The sequence below is a fragment of the Hippoglossus hippoglossus genome, chromosome 4, assembly GCF_009819705.1.
Source record: "Hippoglossus hippoglossus isolate fHipHip1 chromosome 4, fHipHip1.pri, whole genome shotgun sequence".
Taxonomy (NCBI): Eukaryota; Metazoa; Chordata; class Actinopteri; order Pleuronectiformes; family Pleuronectidae; genus Hippoglossus; species Hippoglossus hippoglossus.
The window spans coordinates 15,081,154-15,093,221 of NC_047154.1; the positions used below are offsets into that span (position 1 = coordinate 15,081,154).

Here is a 12,068-nt window from a genome sequence, read left to right on the forward strand (position 1 = left end):
GCCTTGTGCTCCCTTCAGAAACACAACGTGGTCCTGGTGCTGCTGTCACATTACACAAATCTAGCATTCTTGACACACAGCATGCTGACTGGAATCCAGGCCAAACTGGACAAATAACGCACACACACGCACGCACGCACGCACACACGCCTCATTGATTTACATCGACTTCCTGTTACCTTCACCATAGTTAGCTCTGTAGCCATCATGGAAGCTGAAAACATGCTGTTGTGAGAACTATGTGAGAATTAGCTGCTTTTCTTTATCTTATGTGATGAGTTGAATATTTTGCAGCTATAAGTTGCTGATAAGAAGATGTTTTGATGTCACCTTGAGCTTAAGGATATTTATGATGCAAATTTACCACAGTTTTCAGTTGTTTTATGGACAAAACCTTTAATTCTACAGTGAACTTTCGCTCTCCTCGGGTTTAAATGTGTTTGTCCTTTGTTCCAAGACCTCAGCTGACTGACAACACCCTCGCCACACATGATACTATTTCCTCTCCAGCACATTTAGGATGAGCCTATAAGTAACACCTTTAAAGGCGATATGTTACAGACACAGAACAATACATTCCCACACAGCCCCCCCCCCCCCTGCGTGTTTTTGGGTCAGGAGGTACCTGACACAGAGACACTTAAATATGAGCACAGACACTTCACTTTTCATCTCACTTGCAACCTCCACCTTGCCTGTGTTTAAAAGTTCAAACTTTAGGATGATGAGAGGTAGCGAGGAGGAAGAGAGAACGTTTCTCTTCTCGTCGGGAAAAAGATGACAGGATCTACATATAGATGGGATGAAAATGTATTTATCAATAACAAAGAGCAGATACAATACAAGCTGAGATCTTGACACCCCAGTTCAGTTTGGTCTAAATTGACGGTTTCTAACAGGCAGGTTCAACCCTTCTACAGACTTTCCTCTTTCTCTTCCATAGGCATGTTTTGTTTAACACAATAAACGAGGCAGTGAACTCGGGTCGAGCTGGACAGGGTTGTTCATGGCTTTGAGTATGTCTGTCAGCTCTTTTTTGAGTCTCATCTTCCTCTTATTCCCTGAGGGCTGGTCATCTAATGTTGGACCATCCCTCTTCCTCTGTGATGTTGGAGGGTTGGCAGTCCTGTTGGATGACTCCTTGTTTCGGGACTTTGGCAGGATCTTCTGGTCTCCATCTACTCCATCATCAGACTTATTATCCTGGCAGCTGCTCATCACATCCAAACTTGATTTCACACTGGAAGACAAATGACACTGATGAGCCAAAGAACTTAATCTACATATATCTCATATTATTATCTATATCTCTCTGCACAGACATACACACTTACTAGAGGCTGTTTCTGAATGGACCCTCAAGGTGGCTCATCGTGATGAACGGATGCTCAAGGATTCCTCTGGGGGTAATTCTTTCAATAGGTTTTAACGTCAGCATCCTCTTCAAAAGGTCTATAAACCACGCCAGGTCAATCCGTTCAGCATTGTCATCTACTCCATTGACTATATGAAACGATGCCCTGAATCTCCATTCCATCCAGTATTTTGGCCAGAAACAATGTTGTCCAACCGTGTATAGAATTTGATTCCACTGTGGAGAAAACACAATGTTGTGAGAATATGTTAACTGCAAGTTTGCAAAGTCATCGGTGATCAGGTAACTTAAATTACTCAGACATATGGATGAAGTCTCTCTAGTTTGTCTCATTAATAAAATAGTAGAAATCAGTGAACTTGTACTGAAAACTCACTATAATAATCAAGCGTGTGGATTTAAAAATACAAAAACATCACGACAGATTGGTTGTGTTTTGAGTGCAGATACTGACCAAATCAGTCTCATTGTAGGCCGGGAACAGTGGTCTGCCCATAAACAATTGAGCAACAATGCAGCCTAGAGACCATATGTCGATGGCCCCACTGAAAGGATATCCCGCCAGGATCTCAGGGGATCTTAGGAGAAGACGAGAAACACAAACGTATTACTGAGGTTATAAAAACTAAGTACTAAACTCTGTGTTACCGTCAGTTTCTGAGACATAAACCTGACATGCCAGCGTACAGGACTTGTTTAATTCGTTACAGCAAACACAGCTGTCCCAGGTATACAGATGTGCTGGCGGTTCCTTACCTGTACCACAAGGTCTGAAGAGTGAGACCTGTCCGTTGCTCAGGATAATCGAAGGCTAAGCCGAAGTCAATGAGTTTAACTTTCAGTGGCTGCCTGACATGATCCACCATCATGATGTTATCTGGCTTCAAGTCTGTATGAATGATCCCTGCACTTTTTAGAAAGGCCAAGGATGCAGCCAGCTGAAATCATTCAAAACATAATAATTAATAATCATGAGCTACAGGGTTCATTTCATCACCAAAAACTATGACAACACATGTTCATTGCTGGCAGCAAAAATCTGAAACATGTGAGTATTTTGTCAGATATTCCAAACTCGTACAGTCGACTATAGGAACAGGTTAACAAGATGGTTTTAGACCAACATACACAGCACTAGTGATTGTACACACTAAATATGAGGATTGGAAGAACTAAAGGTGTCCATGTATCCACCACAAGTCACCATCACTAGTCTTCAAGGACATTATTTAACTTAACATTTCATTTGTTGTTTTGAAACAAACAAATATTGATTTGTATCGCAGCTTGCAGTTTGAGAAGAAAGATGCACACTGATGGAAATTACAACTGGAATTTTGACAAAAACTGTAACAGACACATTTTAGAGACCAAGTTTACTTTTCACCCTATTAAGCAGTTAGTGTAAGAGTTTAAAAAACAAACCTGCTGCAGAATGGGGCGGATCTGCTTCAGCTGAAGGTGTTGACCCGGGCTGATCTGCATGAATTTATTCAGATCCATGTCCAGGTGCTCAAACACAAGACAGTAATGTCCCTTGTAGGTGAATGACTCGTACAATCGGACGATGTTGAACCTGTCTGAGTGGAGCTGCTGCATGGTTTGAAGGGTTCCCAACTCTGCCTTCGCACACGTAATGTTTCCCGTGCTTTTGATAATTTTTAATGCCACCGTTTCATTGGTGGTCAAATTCCTGCATTGGATGACCACTCCATAGGAGCCACTGCCCAGGTATTTCTGTACCTGGTAATGTGTAGTGGGGGAGCGGATCAGTTCTCCAATGAGGATACTAAATTCTCCATTTTGAGACATGATGAAAGTATTGTTTTCCTGTTTCTCACACCTGTCTGGAGAATAGAAAAGAAGGAAGTTAGACACAAAGCCACGTATGCTCTCACACAAACAGACAGTTCCCATGTATGTAGCAGAAATGTTTACAGACAGTTCATCAAGCTAAGTCCACCAATACTAAAAGTACCGCTTAAATCAAAGATACATTAAAGACCGATAAATATTTCTTTCATCTATTACTACTACTTGTTCACGATTCAAAATGTAAAAGTAAAATATATATGAAGATAACTACTAATGACACATGAAATGTTAAACTTACCAAGAGGGTTTATCCAGGGAAGTTGATGTCCATTTGGGTAAATGGATGACGCTTTATAACCATAAACCTGTCACTGTAACATCAAAGAATTCTAGAATTCCCATTATCCTATTACCTTTAATGTTTGAGATCAAAGGAACATTTGTTAAATGTCTTTATTGTCTTCATCTGTTTTCTTTTATGTTTTTCATATAAATCTTTATCAACCTATCTTTTGTTACAAAAACACTAACACAAGTGGAGACCACTTATCTCTTCATACAGTGAAAGTTGCACTTCTGACATATACAGTTTTCACACCTACTTAACAGTTTATTAGGTTATCATTATGTTACTGTTCACCCTTTTTATACCAGTGAGGGTGGGCGAAGTGAAACACTGCTCAGTGTAATGACAGTTTATCAATGACATAGGGGTTTGACAGAGGGGCTAACCCTAACCTGCTAAAACACAACAAAATACAAAACTGCCTCTGTGCTAGGTCCCACTACAGAAGGTTAGACCAGGACTAACTATGCTTAGAATGGTCCTTACTAAGATATAAGTAAAGGGTTCATTCGGTAATGTAAAATGAAAAAAATGTATGGTTCGGGAAAATTTAGTAACATGTAAGCTACATAAACACACACACGCACAATATTAATTAGCATTCATTTACAATATCGTATTAGATCTGAGAGGTTTGAGACATGTGCCTGTGTGTGTGTCAAATCTATGACCAGATGTTTTCCACCACAGTAAAAAAAATAAAGAATTATCAGTCTGTGCTGTGTTTGCTTTATAGATAATCTTTATTTTCTGTCAGTTTGTTTTAGAGACGGAACAAACATGAGTGTAAAAGAAATAAGTGAGCGGGTGTGTAAGCAAGCAGGTCTGCGCCTGTCTTCTTCCTCACACACTTCTGGGGTCCACCTCAGGACTTCATTAGATGAGGAGAGTCCATTCAGAAAGTGCTGCACCGATACAGCAGGAAAAGTTTACTGTGTGAACACACTGTATATTCTATCCAAAATTTAAATAAATAATATAAAATCAATTGAATCTTAATTGAACATACAACAAACTAACAATATGTCAAACACGCTGGTGTTATAGGATCCGAAGAACTAGTAAATGAACATTCACAAAAAGGCCAAACAATCACAATGGGCTGATGCTAAATGCTAAACAACGCACTAAGGCTAACTGCTAAGCAACATTACTAACTAAGCTGAGCACAAAGAAACTGACAAACTCAAAAAATATGAAAAAAGAGGTGTCACACAGGAAGGAGACCATGATGAATATGTAAACCTGCAAAGACATCGACATCGACATCGAAGAGCTTAAGGGCCGACGCGAACCCTGCGCTTTCTGCTGCAGAATGTATACATCATGTGCTGCCTCCTGCACACTGACCAGAACGATCTCCTGTTGCATTCTTCATATGTGAAAGATGTCATGACTCGCTGTGGCAGATACAGCCTGCCTTGTGAACCGTGCATTCTTGGGTCCTCCATCTCCTGGTTCTGATAAAAGGCAAACGGAACCCAATTTTCCAGAGTTCATGTCTGAAAACAGCTATACATACGGGTGTTTGTTTTATAACTAACCAGGCACTATAGCTGTAATATTTACAGGTTTTTACACTTAAGACAAACGTCTGACTTTCAGACTCTTTAATGGTAACAGATGTAAAGTTCTCACAGCCTCAGACTCCACTGCAGAGCAGACTGTGGACAACTTCTCTCATTCACTTCTACTTTGGTGGGATTTACTACTACGCCTTATGAATGGATGTAAAGGAGATGTGATTTAAAAGCCTGAGATGCGATGACGCAGCCTGGCTTCATAAGAGACTGTGTGTTGTAGGGAAAGTGTTTATAATAGGGCAGGGTAGGAGAACTTGACTGCATCATGTAATCAAGGCTGTGGTTTTGTACGACATGAATGAAACAGCGAGGGGCTGAGACTTGCTTATAATGTCAGTTTGTGTGAAGGTAACTAGGCTGAAATCTCAGAGAAACGCCATCTTCAAAAGTTTACCTAGAAATAAAAACAACTAACACTACAGCCATGCTAACCTCTTACAATCATAGATCGAGATGTGGCAATAACATGCTCCATGTGGGTTTTCCTTGAGGCTTTACACACAGTACCAGCTAGGATTTCCATCCTCCTATATGAGAAGCTGTTTCCACTTGTGCTCTCAATTGTTCTTTGTTAAAAAGGGTAAGCCCTACATGCCTCTACGGCTGGAGGTTTGGGATACGCTAACATTGTGGGTGCCGGCTAATGGAAACCAACTGAGTCTGAGTGTGTCCATTTGGTTTTTATTCTAAGCCAAATTAAAGAAAGAGTAAAGGTCTGTGTCCCTGTGATTGGACCTTGTTAGAGAAGCTGAGCTCATAAGTCTTGGTCTGGATCCTCCACGGTGTGACAGGTAGGAAAAATGAGCATGAGGGACTGTAGTGTGAGAGCCGGCTTGTTTATTATCTCACACTATTTGTTTGTCTGTTTATAACGTTGTTAACATTCTAGTTCCTGTTGTAGCAAACCCAGCGTGGCCACACACACAGACTCCCACAGCATCATCACCTGTCTCTGTGTGTCTGTAAATATACTCAACACTGTAGACTCAACACCATGCACACATATCAGTGAGACTCAGAGAGAATATTGTTTAGCATCAAAGCATGTAAAACAAATATAATTTAAGTTGCACAGAAAATAAATAACCGTCTTGCGTTGAAAATAGCCACATTTGTAGATGTTTATCTTAGTGGCTATAAATCTCAGAGGCTGTGAAAAACACTGTCTAAAAATTTTAAAAAACACCATCCCAAAATAACACCAGCCCCTGAGGCTACTATCAGAGTGAAGCCCTGTGGGAGATGGAAATAAATCACCTCTTATCTCTCTGCAGAAGATCTCATATCCTGTGAGAGCCTTGAGAATATTGTTTACATAAAGGAGGCACATGATTGAGCCCAGACATGATCAACAGATCTAATTTTTCTGCACAGGTCACACATGTCTGATATGTATAATCAACCCACATAGACTGTCTTCTCACATCTTATGTTTAATACGAGTTACTAGCATCTCCATGAGGCACAGCCATAGACCGTATATACAGATGGACAACTAGCCCGAACCCTAACCCAGAACAGGGGATGAAGCTGTGGTAGCAAGGTCCCGCCAACTTTTGGTTTTGCTCCATGTCATGTCTACTAAAATGGAGGAGGCAGGGTTTATGACCTGTACTGCAGAGTCAGACACCAGGGGGCGATGGAGGTGCTTTGGCTTCACTTTTATGTAATTGATCTTTATTGGATTGCGTTTATTGGATTTCGGCTGCATTCAAACTACAATTTGAATACAGCCGCCTGGTTAACAGTTTACGGACCCACCAGCAGCACCGGCCATTTGGACTAAGTGTTTCTGTCTGTGCTTATGAGAACTTTTTCGTGAGAGTGATGACTGACAGAGGCTAAAGTCTCAGTATGAGCATCCTGAAACACTTGACAGACAGAGACGTCCATCAGCACCCTTCAGTGTGCCTGGCAGAGCAGCCCACCTGGTAATGGTTTCTGCTGCAGTCAGGCTGGGTCACAGGCAATGAAATCAACACACAATCGATGCTGAGATTAAACCTGTCCAGGTGAAACAAGAGTCACTGTGATATCAGTTTGGAGAAAGAAACTTAACTCACTATGAGATCAGTTTGGAGAAAGGTGGAGGAGAGGCGTGTCGGCAGGAGGAGGATACATGTGTCGAGTTATTCCTTTGCTCGTGTGTCCCACCTGCATCGACTCCCCCCGCCTGTGTGTGCGGTCTCATGTGTGTATACTTTAGGCACAGAGTTGTTTGAGCGTCTGTGTGCTCATGCATGAGTGTGTGTATCCGCACGTCCACCCATGTGTGCTGCAATCTCCCTGCTGGGGTTGAGAGCTTACAGACTCTCCGCTCTAATTGAGCACAGAGAACAAACAATGACAAGTGTTGACCTCTGAAACCAAAAAAAAAGGGGCGCACAGATGCTCTCTCTAAATTTCTTTTGCACAACCTCCCGTCTCAACCTCCCCAGCAGTGTGTGACAGCAGAAAGAGACAGAGAGTCCTGGTTGTCTTCTGCCAAACACCATAACACAAGCTAATGGAATCTCCCCTTCCAAGAATCCTGAACATTCAGACTCTGGCAGCTCGGACTCCGCTCCACTTACAAGCTTATTTTCAGGGCTGTGACTTTGGCAGGAAACAATGCCAGCTGCCACTTCAAATAGTGAACAGAGAGGCTTCTGGACCTCTGTGACAATTAAACCCTGGTGAGTATTTTCAGACGTTAGCTGGATGTCTGGACTACAGAGGTGAGAGACTGAAAGGGCTCAGCCTCGGCTGGGCTCTGTGCTGGTACACTGCTGTGAGGAAGTGGTTTGGCATATGAGGACCCACAGGAGGTCAGGAATTAGACACGTGGTCGTTATACGAAGCCTGCTTCTCCTCTGCAGAGAAATCCTGGTCGTAGCTGGCAGACTGCGGTCAACAGAACCCCACTAACAGCTGACTCTGTTTCACTAACACCTTGATCCTGAAGATAGAATTATGAAAATGTTGTCTGTATAACATCTGAAAATCCTGCTGATTCGATTGAGCAGAAAAAAAAACACAAGGTAGAGAAATATCTCAAAATGTCTAGAAAGGCAAGTTTTGACAGCACGGGGCTCAGTGATCACCTACATATCCAGTAGAATTAAATGTAAAACAGAAACCATTTGAAAGTATAGTCGCTGGTATATACAACAGTGTGGTCATGGTAAAACATTCAGAATCAGGTCAGAGTTCAGGTTCGCTGGGTTGTGCCTCATGAGTCAGCAAGCAACACTTTCAGACCAACAACAGCAGCGAAGTCTCCATTTAGTTTGTTTCATCATTAATTAATCATTTTCATCAGTCTCATGCATTTACTGTATACAAAATGAATGAGGCATCTCCACATCTGTCCACTATCTGGATATGAAGCCAATATATCCAGATGTGAACGCTGCCATGTTGAGACAGTGACATCATTTGGAGCCAGAGTCTGTGCAGCAGTGATCGTGTTCTGGAGCTTCAGTACAGAAGTCCTGCAAAATCCTACAGTGAATTTCAAATGTTTATTTTACAACTAAACAATCTTTAAATGTAGAAATAAACTTGTTTCCCACAGTTTGTGCTTTGGTGCTGCTCATATTTACATTTATACGACAGGTCGGGCTGTTCCTGCTGCCCTCTCCTCTCGTCTCTCCGCCGCAAGCGCAATGCACAATGATATATTGCTCGGTTAGTGACCATCGGTTGTACACTACTTTTCACGGTGCTCTATATGGGGTATCAAAAACTTCACTAAACATTCAAACTCTGCTACAAAATGGCGAACTCGCTATACAATGCCCTATATAGTGATTAGTGAGGGATTTCGGACACAGCCTTTGGCTTCACTTTTACAGAGCTTACCGGTCATTCATCTTTATACACAGTCTATTATCTGCATACACTCTATGGTCTCAAGTCTGAAAATTGAGATGTCGATCAATCAATAATCAATAATCAATCAATCAATCAATCGCTACTTTGTTTTCAATGGCTACTTTGTAATTGTTTATTTTTGTATCCCTTTATAAATGTGTATCATTTCTGAAAGTCAAATTACTTTACTACGAAAATAAATGGTAGAACTATTTAAATATAAAATATTCCAATCTCAGGTTACCTTGGATAAACTCTTCAGGCAGCCAGTATACAAAAATGTCTCATGGTGACAGAATATGGACAAACATCTGATGATAAGGAGTGAAATCATAAAAACAATATGTAAGCATCCAGGATCACTGCTGTTATTCAGTTCCTTAAGATGAGAGCCAACGCAGGCTTACAGTGGGGGACGTTGAAGATGAGCTAACCACCACTGTAAAGGGAAAAGACCACATGAGTTCAGCAAATTCTCTGCTGACTGAATGTATGTGTCTCTTGATGCTGGATGAGGATATGTCTCACAGTCTTCCCACACACACACGATGGTCGCAACATCTGAGACGCTGATGCCATGTAATATTTCCTTTACTACAGACATAAAGTGAGATCACCGTGCAGAGGCTAAATGAAAGAGGAAATGAAGAGGGGAAAATGTCTGATACTAAAACTGGACTGGACTCAAGCTCTGAGTCAGGAGGCCCTGGAGTGCACGCTTACTCATAAACCACGGGTCTTTAGTAGAGATGTTCCGATACCATTTTTCCGATAACGTTACCGATACCTGGACTTTGTATAAAAAATGTTATTGTCTACTTTGACAGTCATATCTGAAAAAAAACTCAAATAGATAAATAAATCGAGGAAAACAGCTGCTAAAGTGAAGTTTATGCCATCCCTCAAAACTGAGGTACAGGTACACGTCACAGTTTGACCTGTGGAACTTTCCAGTGTGAAATGGAAGGAAGGAATGTTTTGCTGGTATCGGTATTGGAACATCTCTAGTTTTTTGGGAAAAGAAGAACAAAGTAAACAAGGTATAGAGCTAACAGTGAGTTTAACTTTGAGATGTTTTGGTCTCACACACCATCATGATCTGAAAGTTTACAACTTTGTCTCCCACAGAGTCTTTTCCCTGTGGGAAAAAGCTCCACCCCACGGATTTGGGTGTAACTCTGCAGGAATAGCATTATTAGGAGTCCTTCTAGGGAGAAGAAAATGACTAACTGACATGTTCACTAAAGTACGGGCCATTGAGGCCAGAGTTCACCCCACCCAGCTGTTTAACAGGAGGCCCCTTGGGCACAACTGGCCGAGGTTTCTATCCGTCTCCCCCTCCTCTGCGATGCTAATTACCCTTTGGAGGAACCCTGTGTGACACACAGCAGGCTTGGCCAAACTTGATGTTTTATTAATCAGCTCAGAGGTGGAAACAGAGATTTACATTGAAGTAATGACGGACTGCTTCACTTCGCTTTGCTTTAAGGGGAAACAAGAGAAATCCCAGAAGACGGGTTTTTAACTGCATGAGATCATTCAGGAGAGGTTGTGTAAAAGCCATCCGAGTTAGTGTCTGAACAGAGCTTGCATATTCAATCTAAATGAGTCGGTGCGTTACCAATGACACGCGAGTCTGAAAATTGAGATGTATTGCTCCTTTGTTTTTCTACAGCTGCTCGGTAATTGGTGCTCAGCTATGCTCTTGTCAGTGTCTGTGCTTTCACTTGGGTCCATTTCATTTGAGTGCATCTTGAACAAAGTGAGTTTGTCTTCAGGTTTCTTTCCCAGTCGTCCCGGACAAGGCAGTGAATTAAAGAAGTGACTGCATTTCCTAAAAGGACAAAACTTTTTGTCCCAAACCCAGAGCTCATCCAAACAGTGAAAAGTACGAGCTGAACGGAATCTGACACCAACATTTCTGTCAAAGTAAAGCAAGAATTCATTTGACAAGTGTTCATTTTGGAGGCCTGCAAGAGAAACTTAAGAATTTAACTTTGTAATTTCCAGCCTGTTGATTGGACTGTGTATTTTTGTTTCCCAAATCCATCCAACAGTTGTCCAGATGTTTGGCAGGTCTGTTTGACAGTGGGGTCAGCCCTGTAAATGTGACTGTCTGTTGCTGACTGACTTAGCACATCATTGGTCGGTCGAGTGCCACTTGATCGTGGTGCGAACAGTTTCTATTTCGTGATCAGGGGCCTTTGTGGGCATCGGGCCAGTTTATTGTATTTACTTTCAGGATTTAGCATCTTTTGAGACTCCGTAGCATATTTTTTTTCAAAACACCCACCAACACACCACTACCTTTTAGTTTTAAAACGGATCACTGCTGCTACATTTACACCTGTTGTCCACATGATATAGGTTTTCAGGTGTGTGAGTATGTGCAGGGATTATTACGGATGCAGAGCTAAAACACTCATCTGGACTGAGAGGGTTTAGTTTTTAACTGTCTAGTATGGATGGAGACTATTTCTACTCTGTTCAGTGAGTGACAGTTTGTTACCAGACGGTGGCTGTGCAGTCTGTGACAGACGAAATAATAAAGATATTCTGTCTCTTCTAACTCTGACTGATGTTGTGCGTGTAAATGTTGCTGAAATCCCAACAGCGCTGTCATCGCAGACGACATTTGCACTGTTACTTAAAGATGGCTTGGAGGTGACTGCTGGGTAACAGGTAACATTTATTGAGAATTTGGCTGTTTGACAACATTGTACATGTGAGCACAGAGAGTAAATGCGCATCAAACAGATAAAGGCCTCACACCAGCCAGCTCCAGGCAAAATGCAAATATATGTTATACTGAAGTTCCACAACGGTTTTCATTTACTTTACCTGCTCAATTAGACATATTGACACTACATGCTCCAGCCATATCAGCCCATTCATCCAGTGTCCATCACTTGATCTCATTGATAAAATGAGAAGAAACAGATTTTGAAAATGTTACTATTGAAATTCAACCATGTTCTCATAAATCGAGAATGATTTAAAAAAGAAAGGGAAAAAGAGAGTTAGAGCCGTTATATTAATTTACCCTCTTCTCCAGAGCGAAGTCATCCCACACACAGCTGACAGAGTTATAGGA

At 41.6% G+C, this 12,068-nt stretch overlaps 2 protein-coding genes across 2 annotated transcripts in view; both read right to left on the reverse strand.

Moving 5' to 3' along the window:
• The window catches only part of p3h2 (prolyl 3-hydroxylase 2), a 62,679-nt gene that overhangs the window by 31,966 nt on the left and 18,645 nt on the right, over positions 1–12,068 (reverse strand). The gene's annotated exons all lie outside the window — the stretch shown is intronic.
• LOC117759985 (homeodomain-interacting protein kinase 1-like) lies at positions 1,971–3,274 on the reverse strand. The gene is made up of 2 exons (XM_034582593.1): positions 2,801–3,274; positions 1,971–2,313 (listed from the first exon to the last, which is right to left on the reverse strand). The coding sequence occupies exons 1-2, from the start codon at positions 3,185–3,187 to the stop codon at positions 2,128–2,130; spliced, it is 573 nt and encodes a 190-aa protein (XP_034438484.1). The 5' UTR covers positions 3,188–3,274; the 3' UTR covers positions 1,971–2,127.

What these genes read in the sequence shown, in the direction of transcription:
- LOC117759985 (XM_034582593.1), bottom strand. Translation starts at nt 3,187, where the DNA reads ATGTCTCAAAATGGAGAATTTAGTATCCTCATTGGAGAACTGATCCGC. An exon ending in TCCGCCCCATTCTGCAGCAG is followed by an intron (nt 2,314 to 2,800) that starts GTTTGTTTTTTA and finishes GAATGATTTCAG; the next exon opens with CTGGCTGCATCCTTGGCCTT.